The 26,833-nt window shown below is 42.2% G+C and overlaps 1 protein-coding gene across 3 annotated transcripts in view; it reads left to right on the top strand.

Moving 5' to 3' along the window:
- The window catches only part of LOC105252294, a 250,072-nt gene extending 223,503 nt beyond the window's left edge, over positions 1-26,569 (top strand). For 2 of the 3 annotated variants that reach the window (XM_025414081.1, XM_025414080.1), the window contains 2 exons: positions 6,161-6,774; positions 22,140-26,569. In XM_025414081.1, coding sequence (XP_025269866.1) covers positions 6,161-6,774; positions 22,140-25,952 — 4,427 coding nt within the window. In that variant the 3' untranslated portion in view covers positions 25,953-26,569. The remainder of the gene's footprint in view (positions 1-6,160; positions 6,775-22,139) is intronic. The other variant, XM_025414082.1, reaches the window with a different exon arrangement.
- The last annotated feature ends 264 nt before the right edge of the window (positions 26,570-26,833 follow it).

Below are 26,833 nucleotides of genomic sequence, written 5' to 3'. Positions count from 1 at the left end.
TTACTTTGCGCGGACGGTATAATCGCAACCGCCCGCCGCCAATGGACGACCGGCGTCGGATTGAAAGTGTCATTATAAACGCGGCCACACACACATAAATCACAATAGCGTTGGCGCAGATTTGAACGCCGGTCTCTAAATTGAATGCAATTTCTAGTCGCGAATCACTTGTTGTATCTCATCAATTCTAGGCTTCCGAAAAATATTCAAATAATTATACATTAGCGTCGTTACAATTGTTTATTTAAAAGTGCATGTATGAAAATGTACCGTTTTATTATCTTATCATCATAGGTGTGAATTTCGCGTACAACTTTCTACTAATTAATGAGAACCATACGAAATCGTTTCTAATTAATCTTCATAGGAAAAATGACCGCAATTAAAAATTACAATTACATTTTACGATAAAGCATTTATTTACCATATATCATTGAGCGGTAAATACTTTTATGTACGTAGATATCTGACGAAATAATTTTCTCTGCAAAAATATTTGTTAAAAAAGTGATATTAGCTTTGGTATGTAACAAATGTTAATGCAGTTTATAATCAAATTTGTCATTTTCAAAAAGATAATTAATCAAAATAAAATTATCTTTCATTGTCTTTAAGCAAACTATTGATAAATGATTTTTATTTAAAAGTGCTCCACGAATGGTTCAAGTTAAAACTATTAAAAATTATTTAATTAAAATTATTTAAAATAGATGAAAAAAATGATAACGTAAATGGAAGAAAAATTAAAGAATTTTAAAAAACATCAATTAATAAAAGAAAAAACATGTTTTCTCTTCTTTCCTATGCCGCATCTACCACAATTAGCTCTTACTCGCCAATGTTATCATTTCATAATTGTTATTATTTTTAATTTTGATAAATGGAAAAATTATTCTTTCGAATAATTGAATTTTTAGGAAAGACCTCGAAAATTATTTAATACTCGCGACGATAGGAGTTTGTGATGGGATCGGCATCGCAATCTGGCAATGCCGTTTGTATAGCACTGTAAACAAGCGTTCGGCGAGGTTACAGGGCGCGAGTAAATGGTATGTAAACCGTGTGCCGACTTCACCCTTGGCCTCAACCCTGGCCAAGTATCTCTGTCTCTCTCTGTCTCTCTCTGTGTCTCCTGCTCTCCTCGCACTCCGCAAACTCCATTAAAACATTATCCACGTGCCGATGCGCTCGGAAAATCAGACGCGACTATCCAGCTTCCGCGGCGTATTGATATTACATCCCACGATGGGCGTCCTCTCGTGCAGTTATATACATATGTATATACATATATATACATATACATGTATATATACACACATACATACACGTACAAACTCTCGAATCTCCATTCCGTGGCCGAGCGCACTCGGGATCGACCGGGCCGTCAGGCTTTCGAGTTTTCGAAAAGGGTCGAAAGCCGCCCCCGCAAACACCGCGGGATGTACATTCGTTAAAAAAAAAAAACGAAAACAAAAAACTGTCGATAGACTTGCGGCAATGTGGGCTTTCCGCTCGCGAAAATGTCGAAGGGTATCTGCCGGGAGCATCGAGTAGCCAGCGAAAATACCGCAGGCATTCATATCGACGGTGTAATCGTGTTTGTCTGAGAAGAGATTTTACTCAAGAGCGAGCGTATCTCAACGATCACGATATTGGTATCCATCGCGCGGAAAGAACAATTCTGTCGTTAAGCGTAATTGATTTGATTGCGTTATTCGTCTTCTTAATCGAACTAGTGTCTGATAAATTGTTACAATCGATAATGTTTGAAATTTTCTGAGAATGCCACGAAAAAATGAAAGTATAACGCACGGAAAAAAGAGACGGAAAACGTAAATAACGACGGATAATTCCTCGACTTTGCACCGCTTCCGGAGATAGGATTAAAGCACCCTGCGTGAGCCATTTTTCTTGATTCGCACACTTTTTTCCGCTCTATTATTTGAATCAGAATCGAAAGGACGCATTCTCATTCGAGTCACACAGGAATTTATAGAAAATACACACAATCTCTTTCTCATTTCGAAACACATTAATGAAACCAGAAAAAAATTGAAAAATTAATAGTTTTCTAATTATATATAATATATGTATATTATAGCAACATGTGTTATATACCATATATAATTATAATATATATAACAATATAATTAATTTTAATATATATAATAATTAAATACATTAATTATAAAATTACATAATATATTATATATATATAATTAAAATATCTATTGTACAATATATTATTGTAACAATATCTGTTATATACAATACATAACTTCTTTTTAATCATTTGAGTTTTTTAAAGAAAAAAATCGCTTTCAAAAAAAAATTTGTTTCATATCATTAACGAAATAAAACGCGGGTCGACATGATATACGATGATCGTGAAGATGCAAATATTTCGGGCTCGTTAATTTAAGCGCGAACAAAAGCGAACGCGGAGCGATTCGTTTAATTTTCATTTATATCGCGCAAATCAAGCGCACGCGGGGATGTCGTTTGGGATATCGGATTACCGTCCCCTCGATATGTGGACATGCTCGCGGAAAAATTCGTTGACACACCCGCGCATCCACATAAACACGCAGACACACATGCACCCGTTGATTTTCTCTGGCTTCGACCGCGTGCGCGGGGTATTACGCAAAAAAACAACGCGCGCCTGTCAGGGGAAATAAAACAAGGATCGGGTAAATAGCGACGGTCCGTAGATAATTCTATTTTGTTTATCACTGCCGCGGGAAATGCGATTTCGTACGCCACCGACTGACGCGATTTGTTTTTATATTCAACATTCTCGGCCGCGTATTTTCTCCGCGCGGTTATGTATGTTTATAATCAGCAGCGGTGTGTTCCTGCGGTATCTTGTGCGCGCAAAATAGGGATTATCGATTATACCGCGGATCTGTTTTTAATTAATGATTTTATTTAAAGCGGAACGTGAGCGATTTTCAATGTATATTTGGAGCGGTGAGAAGATTGTTTGTGCAGTCTTTTTATCGTTATGTAATGTCACAATTTTTAATTCAAAATGTGTCGTGGCGTGCCTGAATCGCGAGACGGGGTCGACATTTAGATGGCAAGATCGTCATTGCCATTTAATTAAATCGAAAAATCGGATAGTCATTAATGACAAGTGGCGCCCAATCGCGATGACTCCGTGATTTTTATTGATCCCACGCTGAGTCCTGCCGCGAGGGCTGAAACCGCTCGCGAGGACGGTCGGGAGTCTCCCCTCGATATGGCATCTATAACGACATTCACGAGTAAAGATCGACGCTCCCTTAATCTTATCGGTTGCACAAAAAGCAATGACGTAATGGATCCGGCCGATTTTCCAATTAACACGACAATGCGAAATTATATATAATATCTTAGTTGTCTCTTTCAAATTCCTCTTCGAATATTTCCGAATCATAAAACTTGTAATAAGACAAATTAATATAGTATATATAGCTTCTATTTATTTTAAGACAATCTTTTTATTTCTAGAATTTGAATTTAGAGTTATTATTAGCGTAAGGTTGAAAATTAATAAGTCGTGAAAATAGTTGATTATTAAATTTTCATAACGAAAAGATTGATTTTTTAATCGATCAAATTAAATCACAAACCTAAAAATAAGTAGATTTTATTACATTAATACAACCTGTTAACATTACGATTCCGACTTGAGAGAGAACAAACAATCGCAATATCCTCTTTGAAAAAAATAATTGCGTCACTTCATCTCCGATCGTTCGTTTATTTCGCGACGAGTTCCTTGACCGTCACTTTCGATTGGCAAGTGCCGGACTCAGGTCGACGGAGGGAGATAGATAAGAAAGGTGTATTAACACACGATTAACATTTTCGTCGTGTGCGAAACACCGCGTTGTACGCGATTCGCGATACGATCTGCGCTAAGTCCGCGGGACTGTAAGGAGGTCCATAAACTTTCGTGTCCCGAGATAGTAATCGTCAGGTGCGAAAAGCGTGACGTGGTCTAGAGGGAAAGCGTCCGCGCGGTCTCCGTGGATGGGTGTTTCCATCCACACAACGGAGCGTGCGATGCGCACACAACTTCGTCGACGTCCAAGAAAGCGTCGATGATTTTCTTTTTTTTTTTTTTTCTTTAAACGCGATTCCCGACCGTGATTATTATAATAACGCGCGATATCGGGGCACGCGGAGGCGATGATCCGCTTTTGCTTCATTAGGGAACGCTGCGCACTCAAGGTAACAATAAATCTCCGACCTTATCGATTTCCTGACGATACGATACGACGTCGATTTGTCATACGTTTATCCGAGACTTATTATACGCGATTTATCGCACGCCCGATCTCGCGCCACGTTCGTAACGTGGCCTACGATTATTAATTTAAAGGCAAGAGGGTGGGGGTGAAAGGGGATAGAAAGAGTTAATATAAAATGCATCCTATATACATCACGATTGCTCTCACGCGCGCGTTCTTTCGATAATGATACCGCAGCAAGGAATCGTGATCCAATAGAATCGGATCACCGATAAATAATCGCGTTATAATGATTTTGTTGAAATCGATGGAATTGATAATATATTCTATTGTTTTGAAAAAATCGAACCCCCGAATTGCATTTAATATATGCATATTCTTTTATTTGTGCATTTAATACGCGTATTCTGTGTTATTCGATATAAGTAATAATAAGATAAAATTGTGTTACATAACATTAGTTTATAAGTCGAGTTAAATTTATTCGAGATTAAGATCATTTATGACTGTCTAATTCCTTCATAATATTAATTTTTTTTCTCAAAAGTCCAATTCGAATCGAATGATTTGAACATTGCACAAAGTAATCTATATTACATTTTGAACAGGTAGTATTATATTACATATACATTTGTATATATACTATAATATTCAGAAGTGTGTTGTGCCTTGCTTTGATCTCACTGTCATACAAGTCAAACATTGAATCAAAATTGAAATCTGTACAAAGACATACACTGTAAACATTATATGACGAAATCCTATTATCTCGTCTATATAAATCGTATTACTTTCAATGATATTCGTATCAGAAACTAAATTTCACTAAATAATTTGCGAAAAAATTCAAGCTTCCATTTAATATGTTTCACATGTAATTAGATATTTTTCGTATATATCCTAAGACATGGAATTCTGTCGCGAAATACAAATCATCTAAATGGATTTAAAACTGCAAAAATTCTTTCCTCTGTCTTCATTATTTTGCTAATGACAAGAAAAAAGTATCAGCCGATGTAACCGATACAGCTCTTCGCCTTTTTATGAAATTCGGGGGAAAACTACCTTATATACATCCTGAAGCGCACTAGGATCGCAGCGGAATTAAGCGATTGAAATTGCGCGGTGCGAGAGGAGGGTACCTTCGAATAATATTGTTCTCTCCTTGCCGTTCTGCGACGGTAGCGTGCGGATGGTCCTCGTACGAGTCGAGACGTTACGACGGCGGCGGCAGCAGCAGGTTGATGGATGCCGGAGTCTCATGAGAAAATCCGGATGGAGGGGATAAGCCGCGCGACTCTCGTCGTAGTCGTCCTCACATACTCGGCATACATAGTAGTGGCACGGCTCTAGTGGTGGTATCGGACTGACGGCGACGGCGCCGGCAATGGTAGTAGTATTACGATGATAGTGGTAGTAGTAGGAATGACGCCGGCAGAGTGCTAGTAGTAGGGTCGATCGAGAGTGGGGACGATAGGTCCGGTCGCGAGGACGGGTAGGGGTAAGTAAGTACCTTCGGTGCCACGGCGACCCTAGGTTGCCTCGACGATGCCGGAGACAGAATCGGAGAGAGAGAAAGAGAGAGAAGGACAGAGTAACGGGGGAAGAGGGACATGCGAGTCCGCTCGAGGGGACGACCGGGCGACAGAGAAAGAGAGAAATCGAACGATATAGTCGACCGGAAAGGGAGAGACGCGACGGAGAAAGATGTGTTTGCGTGTACGTGTGTTTGTGCGTGTGCGGGGGTGGGAGTACCCGGAGCTTAGGAGCCTGGTGGGGCGCGCGAGGGGGAACAAGGTAGAGTGGGGACAGAGGACGTTTGTCCACGTTCACCACCGACACACGCGCTCGCACGCGCGTGTGCACGCTATCAGAGAATCCTTTCTGACCTCTCTCTTTTCCACTTACCTGTATTTCAGCGCTGGCGCGACTGTCAAGCATTCACCACCAACAGCAGCAGCAGCAGCAGGCTCAACAGCAACAACAGCGGCTCGGTGGCGGTGCTGGTGGTGGGGATGTCGTCTCCGGCCCTCGATCCGCTGGTAGGGAGGATAAAAGCGTCGTAGGGAGGGTAAAGCACCCGGCATCATCGACGACGACGACGACGACGACGACGACGACGACGACAACGACGACGACGGAGACGACGGCGACGCCGCCGCCGACGACGACGACGACGACGATACTCGCGGATGGTAGCACAGGAGGAGGGATAGGCAGTGACAGTGGTAGTGGTGGCAGCGGTGCTCCTGGTGGGGACCGTAACGGCGGCGGTGCTAGTGGAGGTGGTTGTGCCGGTGGTGGTGGCGAAGTCGCGGAGAAGGAGGAGAGGCCACCGGCTTCAGAGACTGTCGAGCCGACGGCCGCGTTTGACGTCGCATCCCTCGTACTCTACGGCTCGCGCGCACTGCCGATACGCCTTAAGATCTTGCTCGATCAGTTGTTCAACCAGTTGCCCCCCGCGCAAGTGACACGTATCCTAGCTGCCTTCGGTTGGACCCACGAGGATTATACGCGAGGATACATACTGCAGGTGAGTTGACAGTCGAATTTATTCGACGTAGACACAGACACACGCATGTACACACTCGACGTACGTTTGTGCGTGCGCGAGCCGCGTGAAACAGCCCTACGTCGAGGGGAGACGTCGGATCGGACGCGAATCTACGATACGTCGCGATCGCGCACCACGTGACGACGATACTGGGACTTGACGTATCGTACTTTGGACGCTTACCTGAGAGACACGCGGTTGACGTTACGCGCGCGACGATCAGCTGCGTTCCGTAACGAGACGAACGGCCGTGACGAAAGCGCGATTTTGACACTTGGATTACCTCCAGATGTGACAGCGACCGTTAGAGACGATCATTATTTTCATGACATCTTCTGTGAATAGATGCTCCGAATGCTTTGGCATCCGACAGTTCGCGGCAATCTGACCAAGTCCGTATCGAAAAATATCTTCTCAAAAGCTAACGCGAGTATGGATCTTTTAAATTGTCGCTGCTATAAATATATTATATAATGATTATATTTTCAATTATATCTAAAGATGAAAAATTCTCTATACATGCGAACGCGGTGATAAACCTTGATAAAATAAAATACGAGTGTCAATTGGATATTAATCTCAATTTAATCAAATAAAAGGCTTCTGTCTAAAATGCTTTAAAATAATCTTACGGTTATAAAATATACAATTGCGTGTTATATTGTGACATCAAAAAACCGTCAAGGACGAAAACATGAGAGCAGAAACGGCGAACAGTGCATCGAAAGTGTATCGTACGATAGTGCAAGTGGTGCAAACGACGTCAAAGGTCGGAAGATCGAGATATCGGCGTCAAGTGAGGTACCTGCGTAGTAACATGTAAATCTCAATGATAATCCTCCGTCGGACACATTCGCTACATCGAAAAGGACGGAAGGCATGAAGGAGGTCGTCGAGAAGAAAGAAAAGACCTGCTCTCGCGAGGAGGATCAAAGAAATGATTCAGATTTGGAGCCCGTCACTTCGTCAACAAAGCGGTAGTTTTTCAATATCGAGGACTTTATCGAAAAAAGAAATCGAATACAATCGAACATATCAAAGTGTCTCGAAAGTGATGCTCTGGGATGGAAAAATATTATTATGATTTGAAGGCAACACATATTTTAATATGACATTCTTATAAACGTTAAAAAATTGTGTTAATTATGTGTGTTGAGACTAGTAGCGCATCTTCGCAAATGTCACATCCGAGATTTGGACTTTTTGACAGATCGAGTGACAATTTCTTAATCGACAATTTTTTTCATCGATAACGTGTCTTGATCGCAATCAAATATACGATCTACTTTTGCTGCCGATTTCACCATGGATCATCGTGCTTCCTTGGATCAACCGGTGGTGAACCAGAATATATCGATGGACTGTTCTTCTTTAATAGTGTGTCGATGAGTGAAAAAAGTAGTGAAATTATAACGTCATTAATCGATCGAGATGAGGCTTATCATTATTAAAAATCCTATCGTTTAAATAATTCGAGCACTTGATTTCGAGTCACTGTGAGCGAAAATTAATAAAAAATTTCGTAGAATCGAAAAAATCGATTGTTTAAAAATATTCTTAAGCAAATTGACAAATCACGCTAAATAATTATTCTTAACAATTATTGTGACGTTAATGATAACGCGCGTGCAATTGTAATTATAAAAACGTTTAAAATGCAATTTGTGGAAATGGATAGAAAAACGAACAGTTTGAATAAAATTATCAATGGAAACATGATGTATCGCGATAATGACCGATCACTGATGAGACGTACATGAAAATATATAATTATCAACCATTTTCATACCATAAAAAGCTTATTTTTCTCGTATATCACGACATGTAACTCCGAACGCGCAATCTGTGAGTGATTAAAATAGAAATGACATTCTTGGACAAAGTCAATAGTTTCTCGTATCATACTCTGTCACGATCATTACCGCGTCTGATCTGACGGACAATTGCCGGTATTTTAATTGTTTATAAAATAAACGATTTCGCGCAACGCAATCTATGAATGAACATAGAGACAGGAATAACACTTCGAATAACGAAGCCATAATTCCTCGTATATATCTCTATCGAGATAGTAAACGACCGACCTTGACATTCTATCAAAATAAATAATCCTCATGTATATGTCGCAGAGGTTCATTATAAAATCAGCTTTTTTATAAAAAGTCAATTCACACGCGAAGCATTGAATCTGGCCGGATTTTTATAAAAAGCTTAATCTCTTTGGAAAAAGACTAAATTTACAAAAGATCTACAATATTATACACGTATATATTTATATACGTATAGACTCCTTACATGCGCGACCGAAGTAAAGGCAAAATACTTTAAAATAAATAACTTGTTGCACTTGGTTTTTTCGCGATTATTACCTAATCTCGATAAGTGGAAACAATATATAAAATATATTAATAAAATATATTATTTATATTTTATTTAAAAATTCATTTTGTCCTTATTAATGTGACAGGTCGTGTATCGGTATATATGAATCATCGAAATGAAGGCGATATATTTCGAAATAACGGGCAGGGATCACGATTTGTACATCACCTGATAATTATTTACATTTCGATCTCGGCTTGGAGATAATTGCGAATCGATGATGCGTCGAGACAGTCGAGTATGAAAAAGATTGCCGTAGTAAAAGCCCCCGATCTTCGGGGATTTCATGCGACACGTATGGCAGTATACTTTGTCCGCTGCGAGGATACGAAAACGCGCGCGGTCGTGCGTTAATCTCGCAAGAGAGAGAGAACGCACGCGTTAGGAAACTGGGAGTATCCGTGTAAACTGAATTGCGCCGATGTCGGCGTGAAATTAAAACGTACGGGAAACCGGTTTCTCTCGGACGAGACGGATATACGTAGAGATATACGTACGTACGCACCGCGATGCACTTATCCGTTGCAGCGGCTTCGCAAAGGCGTGGAATACGAAGAGCGCGTGCGCCGGAATTTATAATCGGAATAAATTTCAGCGAGGTGTGAGAGAAAAACGCGCGCGACATCTCGTACTATCTCGTACCTTGGTCCTGTTCGTGCACGCGATGCGCGAAAAAAGAGAGCCTCGGAGATTCCTCTCGGAACGTACACGAGGATTGTCATTGAGGGGAAGCGCCGCCGGTGACACGTGCGGGCCATGTACGCGTGTTGTGCTATCGTTTTGTTTACTTTCGCGTTTCGACGAACAAATTTAAACCGAAATTCAAGCTTGTTAGAGCTCGCGTGACGATACACTTCGAGAAACTCTATTAGCTGCGTACTTCTCCCGTGTTACTCGCGCAGAGAGGCCGTTTGTGTACCGCCGTTTAGGTATTTCGTCGCCATAAGCAAGTCGGAGACGAAGACACGCGATTATCCGGAACGGACGTCGAAATACACGCTTCGATAGTAATCCGTTACGTCTTTAAGGAGTTGAAGCGCCGTGAATGACACAGTTCTAACTCTCAGGAATGAGAGTTGACTCGGGATTAGATTAACGCCACGGCTCTAACAGAGAGTATTTTCTGGCTACTTTCCTAATTACTATCAAACTAATGTAGCATCGCTTGACACGTGAACAAAATTTTGCTCTCTCCTCGAAAAATTAAATATATATTTGTTTACATACGTATATCATTCGCTTTAAATAATTTCATATTTAGTTTCTAGATAATTATAATTGAAATATATTTTATTAATAAAAAGAATTAAAACGTGTGCTTCGGCTTTTAATATTTCTCACGTAAGAGGAAAATAAAGAGGCGAATTTTTCTATGGAATTTCATAATAGCTATAGACAATATTTACCGAACATTTACATATCAAGCGCCATTGAGATATGAATCAACTGCAAACTCTGTTGGCCGCTTATTAGAGATGTCACGATTCTCGAGTAGCAAAATTCCAATCATCTATGATGGCAGTAGGCGGTAGGAAAGTCGAAAAGTACGAGCATCCGTTTAGAATTTGCATTTCCTCGAGTCATTGACAGCATTCTCGCCGTCAAACGTTGCTTTATGATTCATTATGGAAGCATTTTCACCGAGCCGATGATTCCTAATCACCCGTCTACGACGCTCGAAAGTGGATCGCACCGAAGAAATGATCCACCGGAAATTAACGAGATTTTTGTGCCTCGCTTCGAATTTGCATTCTCTTTCACATCTGGCGAACTTGTTGCGGTCGAGCGCTACTTTACGGCTCGTTACCAGAATATCTTCCCCGAGTCGCGAGACTTCCTGAATCATGATCTATAGCGCACAAGTGTCACGTTGGGAGAGCGATCTATGAGAAATCGAGACCTCGGTTCTGCTCCGGATTTGCATCTTGGTATGTCAGCTATTCGCGATCGAGCGTTGCTTTATGACTCGAGTCGCAAGACTTTCCGAATCATGATTTATATTGCAATAGTGTCTCCTGGGAGCGGGCTCACTATCGGGATATCTCTCGTCACGGAATCGTACGATTTCTGAATCATGATGTACATAGCACACGAGATTTGTCTCTCGGCATGTAAACTATTCGCGCGATACATAATACAATAGCGTTAACAGACATCGTTAAAAAAAAAGACACTAGGAAGTGTACGCTTGAAATAATGAGACTTCCTGATCGATGACAAAAGGTATCGTTTCTACGAGTAACCAGGAACTCTCGAGTCGTGCTCCGAATTTGCATCTTCTGTTCGCCAGCAAAATTTTTCGCCGCCCCAAGTCACTTTATGGCTCGGAATACTTCGGAATACCTTACACGAGGGAGCGCGATCGAGAACATCGTCTTCGTGGATGTGGAAACGGTAAATCAGAGAGCTCGGCGAGGGAGAACAATGTTGGCGAACGACGAGAGCGCGTTTCGCGCGGCGGAGGCCAATTTTGCGCGTCGAGTACGCAACGGAAGCAGTTGCAGCGACCCGGCGGAATCAACAAGGATTTTACAGGGACTAACTACCGACGATTCTCTGCCGTTTTACGACGGATACCGCGATGGAGGAAGAGGCAACTTAGGAACGCGAGACCGCGCCTCGTCGTGGCAGCGCAAGATTTACGACCGAGTTGCGCGTCGGCGAGCGAGTCGAAAGGATTCGGACGATCTCCGATCCGGTGGCCGGGAGACCCTCCCGGTATCGGGGAGAGAATCGCCGATGTGAGGTGATGATTCTTCGGACGGGGATTTTTGATGGACGCGATGACAAATGACGATTTATCCATTATTCATATTTCTTCGATGATTATGTTAAATATATTTGTCATTTTTTATACTGCAGGCTTTGATCTTCCCGAAATGTACAATTTTTTCGATGAGGAGTAACAACGACAAGAGCTATACTCTTTCTCGAAAATGTAATTTCTAATCGAAATTTCACGAGGAAAGTTCAACGAAAATCGCGTTATTATCTGAGAGAAAATGAAAGTTTTTCACGATGGGTCGTAAAAACTGATACACTTTATGATTAGTAAAAATTAAAGTTGAAACGTAAATGTGTTAAAATTCTCTTAAATCGCATATTTCGCATGAATTTATTAGAGACATCTCCTCGAAATGTATACACGAGAAATTACTGTTGCATTTTACAATTAACATGATAACGATAACGATATTATTGAAGGAGCAAAAACTCGTTGGCAACTTTTTACGCAAGAATTGATGATGGTTTCAAATTGTCGACGATTGAAATTAATTAGCTGCTAAATATCACACCTGCATATTAGAAATTTAGATATTCTTGCTACAAACGAAGACGCTGGGAGATATTTCCGGGCAATACACATCTCACAATCAGTCTCAAAGCATCTCCGACTGTCGATTGGATTCAGGCAGAAGCGTCAAGGACGACGGCAACAAGTCCTTCACCGGATGGTCTCCCAGAATTCGAAACTCGTCAAGATCGCCTGACCCAGGATCGATCGTCGTCGCGCGAGGCATTCGCGGGGAATCGTAATATCGAAAGTAGCGTCGTAAAGCAGACAAGGGCCGGGCAACGGAAATCGGTAAAGATGGTAGCCCGGAGCCGATCGACCTGTCATTACTCCACCTCGATGGGAGCATGAGCCAAAACCGTAAATTACAGAACATCTCGAGCAGAGACGATTCGAGGATACCGATCTCGGAATATTTGAGAAAGAGAGAGAGAGAAAGAGAGGCGAATCGGGAAGGGGGAGGAGGGATCAGCTCGGGACCGTCGCGGATCGATCATTCGAGCGGAAACGCAAAATCGGGCGCGCGCAATCGGCGAATTAAAACTTCGACATGCCATTTACATGGCTACCGAAACGATCGAGGTGGAATGACGATGATGACGACGGGAGGAAGGTAAACAGGAAGAGTCAAGGAGAAAGGGGGAAGGGAGGAGGAAAAGAGGAAAAGAAAGAAGATACGAGAAAAAATTACAGAGTGCGAGACCGAAGCAGACTTTGATTTCTGACAGTAAGACGGAATTATTGAACGCAATGCATGAAAGGTTGATCAGTCATTATAAATATCGTGTGAAACAAGGAAAATCGTGCAAGAAGGAAAATCACGATAAATCAAAATTTATATATCATCTCTCACATCTGTCACACATATGCAATATATCTCTGGCTATAATTTAAAGAAAGAAGATTCTTTTTTAGTATTTTATAATTAGTCCACCCGAGTCAAAGTTTTGATGTTATTTTGATGTTATTTTTAGGGATAATTTGCATCTTACGTATTTCTTTTTATTTATTATTATTATTTTATTAATAATTTTATATGAAACGTATGCTTATATGATGATTAAAGTTTCAATAGAAGTTTGATTTGAATCTACCGTGTTTCCTAAGTTAAAAAGAACCTGTTTTAATGCTAAATTGGAAATAGAAATTTCAGACACTTTTATGTTTAACATAGAAATAAATTTTATGTTTGGATTAGACCTCTTTTTATTATCTTAGCTTCTATTAATATAGCAGAATTTAAGGTTTAACATAGGATCAAAATTTCGACTCGGGCGCTTTAAAAATGATGAGTTTTAAAAACGAGTTCTAAAACGCGCCTCTCCTAATAGGCGTGTATCTTTCTCGCCTACCGAAGCCAACTGACACCGATGCCGGCATGAATCTTGAAAAACGTAACATTAACGAGGCGTGTGTGCAAAGTATCAAAAAAAAATTCCAATCGCGTTAATATTACATTAACGGCGCACCGTTACTCCCTTGCTAATCGTCAGCGATTAGCCGCGACGTCTCGGGCCTCGATAAGAGTGGAACGAGCAAGGTGTTCTCATGGACCACGGGATGTGACGACGGGAAACGTGTTCCGAATGTAAATCTCACATGGCGCTCCGAGTCCGGGGTCCCTCAGACCCGGGGATACGCACACACACGCGCGTCGGAATGCGTTTCGGGATGTCTCGATCGCCCGGAGGCGAGCCTCGGTGCGAATTATCCGACGATAATGTCAGCGTTAAATGTACAAGATCGAGCGATCAGAGTCACATAGTTCATTCTTCGATGTTTGCGGCCGGCCATCGCATCGCTCGCGGCCGGAATAACTTACAACGTGAATTCGAGTCCTCTTTCTCTCTCTCTCTCGAAGCTCCCTCAGTCTCTCGGTTTGTCACGTATTCATTTTCGACGCACATTTAGCGATCGATCCCTCGCTCGGAGTTTTGTCAATACGAGAGATATACGCGTTACGATTAATATCTACGCGAAGATATTTATTTCAGCAGCTGTTTAACGGAAGATCACATATGTCCGCGAATCTTGCGTATGCGGTGTATGATATACGAGAGAGGTTCCGAACAAAAGTGACGTAAGTAGAAAATAGATCAACGTATTGCGTATCGCACAGTTTCGAGATCATACTTGTAAATCATCATCTTGACAGGATATGACGTAATCTCGGTATTTTTGAAATTCTTTTTAACTTTAGTTTACGCACACATGTACATATACATAAAAGACAAAGATGAAATAATATAAGAATATGTATTCTCATTATACATATTTTACGCTGAATTTTAAATGCCTCCAAGCTTTATCTGTCTAATACAAAAAGATGACGTAAAAATAAAAAAAGAATGAAAATTAAATTTACAAGGATAAATATTGAAAATATTAAAGAGGAAATTTACACCTCCTAGCTTGGAATAAACCATTTTATTTTTAGACAAAATATATAAATATATAAATATAAATTGATGATGTTTGTATATTCGAGTAGGATCTGTAAAATCTCACGCGGCATTTAAAGAGGCCTGTTTTTCTTCCCTAAAAACCTGGCAAAAGTAAAATCCCCAGTGCGCGCGAGTACAAGGTAGTCGCGGGCTTAAGACGCCATTTTCCCGGTCACCTCGGTGAAACTCATGTTGCATCGAGATTACATTTTACGACGTGCCGGCGGCCGAGCTCGTCGCATCTTACGGCGACTTCGCCGACAGTTTCTCCTCGTCCGGACGATCGTCGCAACACTAACGAGAGCGCGTGAGTAAAGTCGAAATAAAACGACGCAGTTGCGGTGGCCGCGACAAAGAGCGAGGAGAAGCGAGCGAGAAGAATACTCAAAGAGAGAGAAAGAGGGAGAGAGAGAGAGCGCGAGCGAGAGAGCGGGAGGACAGAGGATAGACGCAGGTAGCTGCAATCCAATTTAGCGGCGGATATCCACGCGAGATCTTTACGATTTCTACCCACGAATAAGACAGGGGCCCACTTACCGTGAAATCATATGCAGTGTCCAGTCACGGATGCCATTGCTGCCGTCACCGCCGCCGCCACTGATCCTCCTCCTCCTCTTCCTTTACCTCCGCTTACTCCGTCGCGTCGATCGCCGCTTCTTTCGCGGTGAAAACTGAATTGCGTCGTACTTCGCGCCGCAATCGCACGCACCGCCAGATGGCGCCACGGACTGGAACGGTCTGTCACACGCGCGCCGTGCCATGTATTTTCCCTACGTATGACTCTTGTTTAATATTTGATAAATTAACATAATCGCAAATTGATTATTTTTTATCCGAAAGTAAGGTAATGTATATAATTTATTTTTCAAAGTCATTACTTTTTGGATAGAAGGGTATAATTAGGGAATGTTACGCATTTTATACTCGCTCAGTGTTATAATCGCGTGTAAAGTCGAATTTAAATTTTAAAAAATATGTAATTATATATTAAGCAATTTGAGAATTTTTTCGAATTAATTAAATATTGAAAACAAATTTTTAATATTTATTATTAATAAACCATGAAACTCTTTTCTCTGCAATTACGGTGATTCGATAAACAGCATTGAAAATTAAAATGAAAAAATATATTTTTGAAATCGATCTATACATGTACGTAAATTAGTCTGAAAATTTTGTCAAAATTTTTAAATTATTAGACTGAGCGAGATCCCCATTATCAATTAATGAGTAATGATACAAAATAAACACAGTATACAGGGAATTGCGTGAACGAAGCAAGAATTATGCGAAACATACGCGAGACATAGAGGATTAAGAGAAACGTAATGAGCGAGCGAGTAAAACGAGGTTTATCTTACGTCTTCGGCTCTCGTAATTATCCATTATGCAATAACGCAGTAATGCTACGCTTCTTGTTCTTGACGCCTCCTTTATTCTTGGATAGCAGCCACTAAAGTTCCCAGGGTCCTGCGTCGCGTTTCGTATATATGTGAAACGTTGAAAGACGTGTACACATGCTATTATTTAAATTAATTACATCTATCCGAAATTTAATTAAAGGCATCGCCAAACGACAAAGCGAACTTTGATTATGCGTGTATATTACGCATTCTATTCTATTCACTCACGGTGTTACTGTCACTTTATAAAGTAAGATTTAAAAAAATTGTGTGTTAAGAGATATGAGAATTTTTTAATTAATTAAATATTAGAAATAGATTTTAAATTTTTATTATTAATAATAATACAACGTACTTTTGTAATTGGGATAACTCGGTAAGCACCATCCAGATTAAAATGAAAAAAATATAAATTTTAAAACAGGATTTTGGAAATTCTGTTGTAGATTAAATAATTTTTATCATCAAAAAATCTATAAAATATTAAACCTACTAAATGTTGAAAATAAGTTTTAAATATTTATTGTTATTAATAAGCAACATACTTCTGCAATTGCGATTACTCGATAAAGCAACATTCAAAATTGAAATTAACAAATATAAGTAATTTTTGAAAGTTTTACCGTTGTAGACTGGATAATTTTTATAACAAAAAAAAACTATAAAACAAGTTAATTTTCAGTGTTAAATAGCACATATGAGAAGACATCCTCTTAATTTTAAAGAGTATATTATGTCTATATAATATATTATTATATTATGATAACTGTCAGATTTACACATATGTATATTTCAGATGTATGTACACTGTAATAAGAATCTTTCTCGTCTTCTTAGTGTTCCTTGCGCGCGTCAAAGCTTCTTTTCGTAATTTACACCGCCCACACGTCTCGCGTCCCATCGGACACTCGGGAGCAACACAAAACGGTGAAATTCCACGTTGCGGAATTTGGAGAAGAGAGAGAGAGAGAGAGGGAGGGAAGTCGAGCGTTGTCGGAACGAGCCTCATTCGCGTGCGGGATTAAAATTCGAGTCCCACGGTACACGGTAGTCTTGCGTTCTCAGACACGACTGTTTGGATCCCTTTCACGTAAGGACGAGAGGGAAGCGCGTTTAAGCGCTTCGCGGAACCCTTTTTTCGTCCCTCCCCCTTGAACGTCACGCATGTGTGTATAATACGGCCGCGGGTGAATGATGACGCGCACACCGTCGAATCTCTCGTCAAGTATCTATGGGAAAAGCATCCGCACGGCCTTCGAGATTGCCTCTCGAGAATCGACAGCTACTGTAGAAAATGATAGACGTCTCGCGGTGTAAAGTCTCGGGAATATAACACACATTTTTTTTTATTTTTTTCGAATTCTTAGATCATATCTCGACGGAGAACACGACAGAAGATTGCCGGTGTATAAGAATCATACCTAGCATAATTTTGATAAGTACCTATAAATTTTTATTGCGATTGGTATGCAAAAGAAATTACAGAAAAACGTCAAACTACTCACAAAAAGATGTATCTTTTTTTAATTCGATGGATGACTAGGAGCTCTCGTCAAATAAAAAAATTATGATTATTTGGAATTTATTTGCCGAATCTTGTATATATATATATATGTTTAATTCATATTATATGTAAAGTTATTCGAGGGTAATTTACATAACTTTCAATAAAACATAATACCGATTTCGACGCACTTGTACAACAGCTTGGCCGCGCGATGATCGATGGAGGAAAATGAATGCGCGCAAAGAAAGGCATGATAAATTCCCGCGTGCCTGGTGTCACGACGCGCGTAAAAATCCTTAAATTGCACGCATCGTACGCGGAGACAAGCCCATTATCGCGGGAAGCAGCCGGAGAGAGGACGTCGTGCACTTGTGGACACATAAGAAACGGTGTGACATTACTCGTGCATCATCAAACGATAATCTCTGCGCGATCTAAAAGAGAAATAATATACGGGGACGTCACAGCTGTCGCGTTGACGTTTGATTATCGACGGGAGTAAAAATCGGAAAATTATACTTTGCAACATAACGGTACGTCGTTATTCGTTATTCATTGTCTTTCTATCCATATGATTTCAATTAACTTCGTGTTTGGATACCATGTCGTCCATTTTCTCCACAAACGTCGTTTAGCATCTTTGCGAAAATCGGATTTTTACTCAACACGTATGCGTATATGTCTTGATAAACTGAATTAATTTTCATAAAATATATATTATCTCGTTAATACGCATGTATAATAATTAAACAGAAAGAATAAATTTTTTAGCCCATGCATTGTTAATTTATATTTAATAAATGTCTATTCTATAATAAATGTTATATACGTATATACTATCATTGAAGAAAAAAATAGCTGTAATTATGATAAATTATAATTATTTTTGGCAATTATATTAAAAATCATTATTATATTATGCAAAGTTATTATTATTGACATTCTAATAGTAATAACTATATAAAAAAATAGGAATCTGGACTATAATTTTTTTCCTATGCAATTATAATTGATCCTCTTTCTCAATGATCACAATTACTCTTTCTCTTTTTAAGATTTTTCGATCAGTTTGGACTACATATCTTCTTTCTATGGTACTAAATTATAGAATATTTTATATACAAGTGACGCATTCTCTTCTTATTTTACATATATGTATACTGTTTATTTTATGAAAAAAGGCGCACAAATAGCTCCGTAAGATCTGCCGAGAACTGCCGAATATACCATGACATCGCCGAAATCGATTCTATCAAAGAGAACAAAAACTTTGTGGCAGCGCCTATTATATCTGGCGGCGTGATCGCCAGCATTCGTCTGACATTCTTTATTTTTGCGGTTAGCCCGGGGCGAGAAATAACGACGTCGTTCCCGCGATCGAATCCAGAGTGGCGGCGGTCACGAGTGTCCGCCGTCACGGCGAGTGTATTTCGCGCACACATTTCCGGCCGTGTGCGTATGTACGCATACGCGGTGGCGCGTGCGCGTGCTTGAAGAAATATACACGGGACGCGAAAAGCGTCGCGGCGCTGGGCGTCCTGCGTTACGTCCGCGAGACTCGTCGGAATGCATAAATATACAAATCACAAAAAGAGAGCGCAAGAGAGGGAAAGAGAGAGAGACTCACGCTCCATATACGCGGCCACCCCGAATTTATAAGAAGCCGTGACTCCACACGAGCGCGATATACGTGACGTGGAATCGTGTGAAACGTCGAAAGCGTATCGCCAGATTTACGTTCCTCTCGGCAGGATACGTATCTCACCGAGAGGGGCCAAGACGAAAAGTTTAACTTTTGTCAAGTAACATGATCGCGGAGCGAAATCACGACAAAGAAACATCCGGAGGAAATAGAGAGAATTAAACAAGAAGGAAACGACTCTTAGGTCTTGAAAATATTTCCTAAAGTAATCGAAAATTATAATGTAATGCGTGTTTTTAATATATAATTACGTATTATTTTTTTGCGACTACTCCCGTTAACTTATTTCCAGCGAAAGAGAAACGAATTTCGAGATTGATTGGAATTTGTCGAGAGATCAAATTATTCTCGTATTGTTAAGGATGTTTTGTATGTACAATCCCAGCAAAAAGTAGCTGAAAATCAATATTGATAAATATCCACTTTTGGTGTATTTTGAGTATGAGAAATTGTGTGGAATATATAATATTACAATTTGATGTTAACTACTAATTGGAATATATAATATTACAATTTGATGTTAAATACAGCGCAGAGATGTATTTTTTAATATTTATTGCGTTTTTATTGAAATATTCCGAATTTTGTTAATCGAAATGATTAACTTTTGGCAGAGAATTTCGCCTGTGACAGATACATGGCTAACTTCATTAAATTATATTTAATATCTTTTTAACCAGTTAGTACTTGTATAATATTATTTGACCAAATATTTCTTCTGTATCTAAACTTTTGCAAATTTTGAACAAATTCTGAAACAAATTCTGAATATTATTTCCATGTGTTTTTGTCATTTGAATCGACGTGGTTATACGTTTCCCATAAGAACACATGTTAATTTGATGCAAATTAAAATCCTTATAATTTGTGAACGCTTTAGTGAATCGATTTAAAAATTGTACTGAAGATTCTAAAACATATGTAAGGACATTCTGTACAATTTTCATTAAATTCTCAATATTTTGAAAATAGGTACAAAACATCCGTAAATACATGGGGTCTTTTAATAGAGCGCGATGACAAATCGCTGAAATTCGATCGCAAAAAGGGGGATCGTTAATAGCAGGTACGAGAGGAAGACAGATCGAGTATGTACATACAATACATCCGTTGAGATGCAAGGTTAAATCCTTAACGCGTTTAAATGCAATCTCGCTGCTAACAGGCAAAGCAGAACTAATTACCCGCTACATTAAGCATCATCAATCAATCCTTTTTATTTATCAGCCGGTTTTTGCGCATTCCATTTCACAAAAGTAACGGACCGCAAACGGGACGCCTGACCTTCTGCGGTTGACAATACGAGAAGCATTTTTCTCGTGATGATATAATTACAGCCGAATAAGAATAAATCATTGTCCACCGCCGGCGATTATGCGAATCGATCGACGATATCGCGCGTTCTTTGCCGCGTGATTTGCGTATTTACGCAATTTCCCGCATAGGTTAAACAGTGTAATCGTCAACACCGGCAATTTACCAAGACAGGTAATGAACGTTGTAGGAAACCGCTTCGAAAAAGTCCCTTGTCCTTTGTTTCATCGTGAAAAAGATAAATTATCAGAATACATTGTTGCGATTTTGCTTAGAAAATCTTATGTATATAAAAAATAATTACAATTCAGTAATTTTTTCCTTAAAAAGAAAATAATGTATAATAATTATAATTTTTCAACAACGTTCATCATTAACAAGAAAATAAATATATAAATATGCAAGTATTTTCAAGAACAAAAGTGATTTTTAATGGAATTTTTATATTTTTTACAAGCTTTGATTTTCTAAATTTTGATAAGATAATAGAGCTATTTTATATAATATGGTATAGTTATTTTCTCTCTCTCTTTCTCCGCTCGTTTTCTTGAAATAAATTCAAGTAACGATAAAGCGATACGAGGCAAATCCCGTTTGAGCAGGTGCTAGAAAGATGTACAACACAGAGAAAGGTACACGCTATAGAAGTGTCTATAGACGTATCTATGGTACACGATACACGTAAAAACACATGGAAACATATGAATCTGATCGCGCAATCTACACCGCGAATAAATGTCAACGCTAATGTAATTTTGAAGACTCGCATGATTCAGGAAGTTTTTAAGAAAAAGAATTTATTCATACCATTTTAAAAACGTGTCGACATCAGCTACACAAGAATATATGATAAAAATTTAGAGTTCCTATTTGAAAAAAGTTCTTGAAAGAAACCTTGACATGACTTTGACATACCCAACATTACACAAACGCAATCATCTAATGCCTCCCTCGAAAATAAATGATTTTTTTATTTGATTATTTTATCTTAATTTATTTTACAGTACCGGTCAAAAATATATTACCTTTATATTTTTTAAATTTTTCTTGGGTTTATCTGTTTTCAAATAAAAAGTTTATTGTTCAGTAATTTATATATTAAACATATAACTTTTTATTCAATAATGAAAACAGATAAACTCAAGAAAAATTAATTAAAATATATGCACTTTGAATGAAGTTATCCTCAAAAAATACAGATTAAGATTAGAAAATAAGATTAAGAATAACTTAATCTGTCGACGGAAGGGCTCTTCAAGTTCGAAGAGAGATACTTCATTTCGTCCTCTGTTCGCAGGACTCGCAGAACGGCCCGGTGCTGGACCGATGGAGTATCTGCTCGGCTGAGGAGGAGCCGCTGGTTCTACAGCAGTTCCTCAGGTTCGCCGAGACGCGTCCGTTTGTGCAGCAGCTGCTGCTGGCCGCCGGAACGCCGGGTACGGATGCTATGTCACCGAGCAGACGACCTTCGCCGCCGACGATGCCACTAGCACACTTGCCACCCCCGTTGCATATGCTACATTGCGGGCTACCGCCGCCGGGTTCCCGGCTGCCGCCCCCGCTACCACCGCCCCCACCCCCGCCGCCGTCGTCGATCTCGCACTCCTCGATGTCGCCGACGGCGCAGAAGCACTACTCGACGAATCCAATCGGCGGCGTCAGCAGAGCGAATTCACCACCGCGTTCCCTGGACTCGCATCTAACGGTATCGCCGCTGAATCGACTGCAGAGCATGCAACCGTTCGACTTTCGGAAACTGGGCACTCTCGGATTGCCGGCGTTTCCGCCGTTGCCGCCACCACCGCCGTCCGCGGAGCAGCTTCTGCAAAATCGGAAGTCCATGAGGAATCAGCAGAGTCCTCACAGTCCGCCCCATCATTCGTCCGCGGCGTCGCAGCTGCAGAGGCCGCACATGCCGGTCGCGCCTGTCTCCTCGTCGGCGTTGACCTTCGGCCATCCGCTCTCGGTCGCTGTCTCTTCCGGCGCGCTACCACCGAGCTTCCCGACGCACTTCCCGCCACCACCGATGGGGAAATCGCCCGGAGGGATCGGATTAACTGTACCCACGGACGTGCACAGCGGTGGTGAGAAGAGCAGTGAGTTCGGCTCGGAAGAGGACGACGACGACGAGGAGAATTCGGACAGCGCGCTGAATCTGAGTAGACGAGACTCCGCCTTGTCGAAGCACATCATTTCTTCCGATCAACGACACCCGCCGTTGTCCCTTCAGGGCGGACCATTGGGCAGGCCATCCGGTATACCTGGCAGGAAGCCGCATTCGCCGGGCAAACGACCGGGCAGTCAGTGGAGCACCGCCGCGAACTTACCGCCGAATCTCGGTACGCCCTTCATCAATCCCACGACTGGCAAGAAACGCGTGCAGTGCAACGTCTGCCTCAAGACCTTCTGCGACAAGGGCGCACTGAAGATCCACTTCAGCGCGGTGCATCTGCGAGAGATGCATCAGTGCACCGTCAAGGGTTGCAGCATGATGTTCAGCTCGCGCAGATCGCGCAATCGACACAGCGCCAATCCGAATCCGAAGCTGCACTCGCCGCATTTACGTCGCAAGATCTCGCCGCACGACGGCCGCTCTTCCATGGCGCACGCCCTGGTGTTGCCGCCGCAGGTCGGACTCCCCGTACCGGCCACCGGACTGAATCATTTGCCGTTCGGCACGTTTCCGTTGCTCACGCCGCCACCGGATCTTCGCTCCCCAGCCTCGTTATGCGCGTTGGACTTCAAGCACTTAGATCTGTCGTCTACGCAGGGCCAGGGCAGACCGTATGACGAGGCTCTGCAGCAGAGAATGTCGGTGAACGCGAGTCTATCGACTACCACCACGGCCTCGACGACCATGCCGGTGGCGATGTCCACGAGCGCAGCGATCACCACGACCACGACACCGGCACGAAGTTCGTATCCTAGTGGCGGCACAGTCTCGCCGTCCACTCAGGCATCGTCAGGCATGATACCGGAAGGCGAGGAAGATGAGGACGACGACGATGGCGGTATCGTTGTGGTCGCGGAGGATGAAACTAGCAATCTGCCATCCAGATTGCCGCTTCGCGTCGACGACGACGAACAGCCGGCCGACTTCAGTCTAGCGAAGCGGCCGAAACTCTACTTTGGCGACACTGCCGATGAGGATCTCGCTAGCAATCCGGATAGTAATGAGGACAACGACTCGATGGGCACGGTCGATCAGCAGTCCTTCTCCGTGAACCAACATTCACTTAACTCGAGTTCCTTCCATAACCGAGGTGTACGCAAGAGAAAGTCCCAGCATCCTACGAGATGTGCCGTGCCGGTAGAAGTGCATTCCTCGTCCACGGACGGTGATTCTTCCAACGACGAGGAGCAGCGGATTCAACGGCGTTGTCTGTCGGACAGCGTCGTTGCGCCGGCGCCGATGACAGAGTTTCAAAATCAACCAGAAGACATGTCGATGTCCAGGCTCGAGGCGGAAGAACGGAAGATACTTCCTGGCTCACCGAGAAATCTCAGAGGCGGTTTTCATGAATCGGACTCGCGCTCGCCGGATGCCGCTAATAGAGAGCGCGAGACGACAGCGTCCGTTAATAATCGGCGCGACACTATCTCTTCCCAGGACAACGCGGAGGATCCACTTCAAAACGAGCCACGAGACTTGAGCTCGAGAGCGAGTAGCATCAAATCGCCGAAACGACAGATCACTCCGGAACCAAAGAACGACAATGCACCTTCGTTGAGCACGCCAAGTGGAGCGACGACAACGACAACTTCGGCAGTTGCGGTGAAGAATTCTGACGCCACATCGTCCGAGCAGAAAGATCGGCAACAGAGCGCAGAGAACGACGAAACGAAGGGAAAAGAGGAGTCAATCGCGAAGAAAGAACCTGCCGAGACGTCTGCGCAGGAAGAGAAGAAAGCAGTGAACGAGGTGGAGCACCAGGAGGACGAGGAGGACGACGATGATGAGCCCATGGAGGAGGTCGAGGAAGATGAGGAGGAAGAGGAGGAGGATGCGGACGACGCGCTGCGCAATCAAGAAGGTGAGCGTCCCGATGATCCCCCCCGTGCCCCGAGCTCGGTCGACAGCCGTCCGACGACAGCCGACGACCTCTCCCACGACTCCTCGATCAACACTTTGCGTCAACTCGAGTCCTTGTCGCAGGGTCGATGCGCGATGCCGTACGCCGAGACGCAGCGGGTGGCTTCGAGGTCTGGCCGCGGCTCTACCAGCCCTATCAGCCTCACGATCCACCAGGAGACCACCATGGACAACTCCTCACATGGCTCTCGTTCATCCAGCGCCTCACCCTCCACAGCGGCCATGGATACGGACAATAGCCTGATCACGTACGCGCGCTACGAGAACGGCGGCTTCGTCAGCACCCAGGAGGTGCCGCTCGACCGTGAGAATCCGCGCCGTTGTACGGCTTGCGGCAAAGTCTTTCAGAATCACTTTGGGGTCAAGACCCACTATCAAAACGTTCATCTCAAACTGATGCATCGCTGCAGCGTAGACGGTTGTAACGCAGCCTTCCCCTCGAAACGATCTCGCGATCGCCATTCGGCGAATCTCAACCTGCACCGGAAACTGCTGTCGACCTCGTCGAGTCCACCGCTCTCGTCCAGTCTGCCGCCGAGTCTATCACCGCGCGTCGACGACCCGCAGATGAACCCGTTGCTGCATAACGAGTTCCTGGCGAGACTTTATGCCGACGCCGGCATAGGTGCCTTGGGTGCATACCCTTTAGCACCTAGTTTGCCGTCCGCGATCGATTTGGCGGCTAGAATACCACCGCCGCATCCGCTGTTGCTGCCACCGCACCTCGGCGCTACCTTCCCGGGTCTTTCCTCCTTCGCATCTCACCTGGCCGGCCTGAACGGTCTCACTCATCAGCACTTGAACCATCTAACGAGACTGACCCAGGAACAGGGCAACAGGCATGTGTCCGCCTCGCCCATGTCCTCGCCAGGTTTGGACGATCGTAAAGAGGAGGCTAGATGTACTATACCCGGCTGCGAGCGCGTCTTTGGCTCCAGGGCTGTGCGGGACGCGCATTCCAGGGATCCCCAGGCCCACCGCGATTTGCCGATCCTATCCACCAGCAGTGGCTCGTGACCGATCTCGTTCTGCGGTCGCGGACACGATTATTATTCCCTACTGTGATGCCAAAATCTTAACGGCGATTCGATCCGATCGATCGATCACCGATGATCTCGTTTCTACGTAGGGTCGGCAGACGATGCGGTCCTCACGAACGTTATTCAAAACGTTCACGGACATGCATAATAACGTGCAATATCGAGCGGAGTGCATACGGGATGATCGACCATGACGTGACTGATACGATAGTCCTTTAATCAAGGTCGAAGATCTGCCCATGGAGCCAGTTCCAACGTGGTAATATTTGCCTGCCAGTTCTTTCAATTTCTCAGATTCATTCGTCAGGATAATTATTGACCTGATCTAGTCAAACTGGAAATTTTATTTCACGCGTTATCAGAAATGATAAGGTAGAAATCGCGCGCTGAATCGCTGCCGATCAATTTCGCTTGATCAATCATTGCGCAAAATATTTTGATACTTAACAAAATACTTTAATACTTTGACAATCTTAAATTCTACATTCAACAATAATAATGATGCATCAAGAAAATCTTGGAAAACTCACATGTCCAGTAAATCATCAATTTTTCAGGAAGAACGTTAAATTGTTGTGTAGAATTTTATTTAAACTGGAATGTGTTATAGCAGATTTTATTGCATAATACTTAATTATATTATATTTAAATTTCCTCTTACATTTTGAATAAAATTGAATGATTTTAATCTGAAAGGGCATAGATTTTTTTATACAAGCTGTTTAAATATTCTACTGTTTATTATAAAGCGAGAAAGAGAGTTTGATATTTATTTATAGAATGAAATTTTTATTTATATTATATACTCTATATATAGAAAATTTGTATAAAAAAATATGCAAAATTTATATATTGCAC

The sequence above is a fragment of the Camponotus floridanus genome, unplaced genomic scaffold (assembly GCF_003227725.1).
Source record: "Camponotus floridanus strain SB8 unplaced genomic scaffold, Cflo_v7.5 scaffold76, whole genome shotgun sequence".
Classification (NCBI taxonomy): domain Eukaryota; kingdom Metazoa; phylum Arthropoda; class Insecta; order Hymenoptera; family Formicidae; genus Camponotus; species Camponotus floridanus.
The sequence above is the reverse complement of the archived record's forward strand: the minus strand, read 5'-3'. Positions and strand labels throughout refer to the sequence as shown.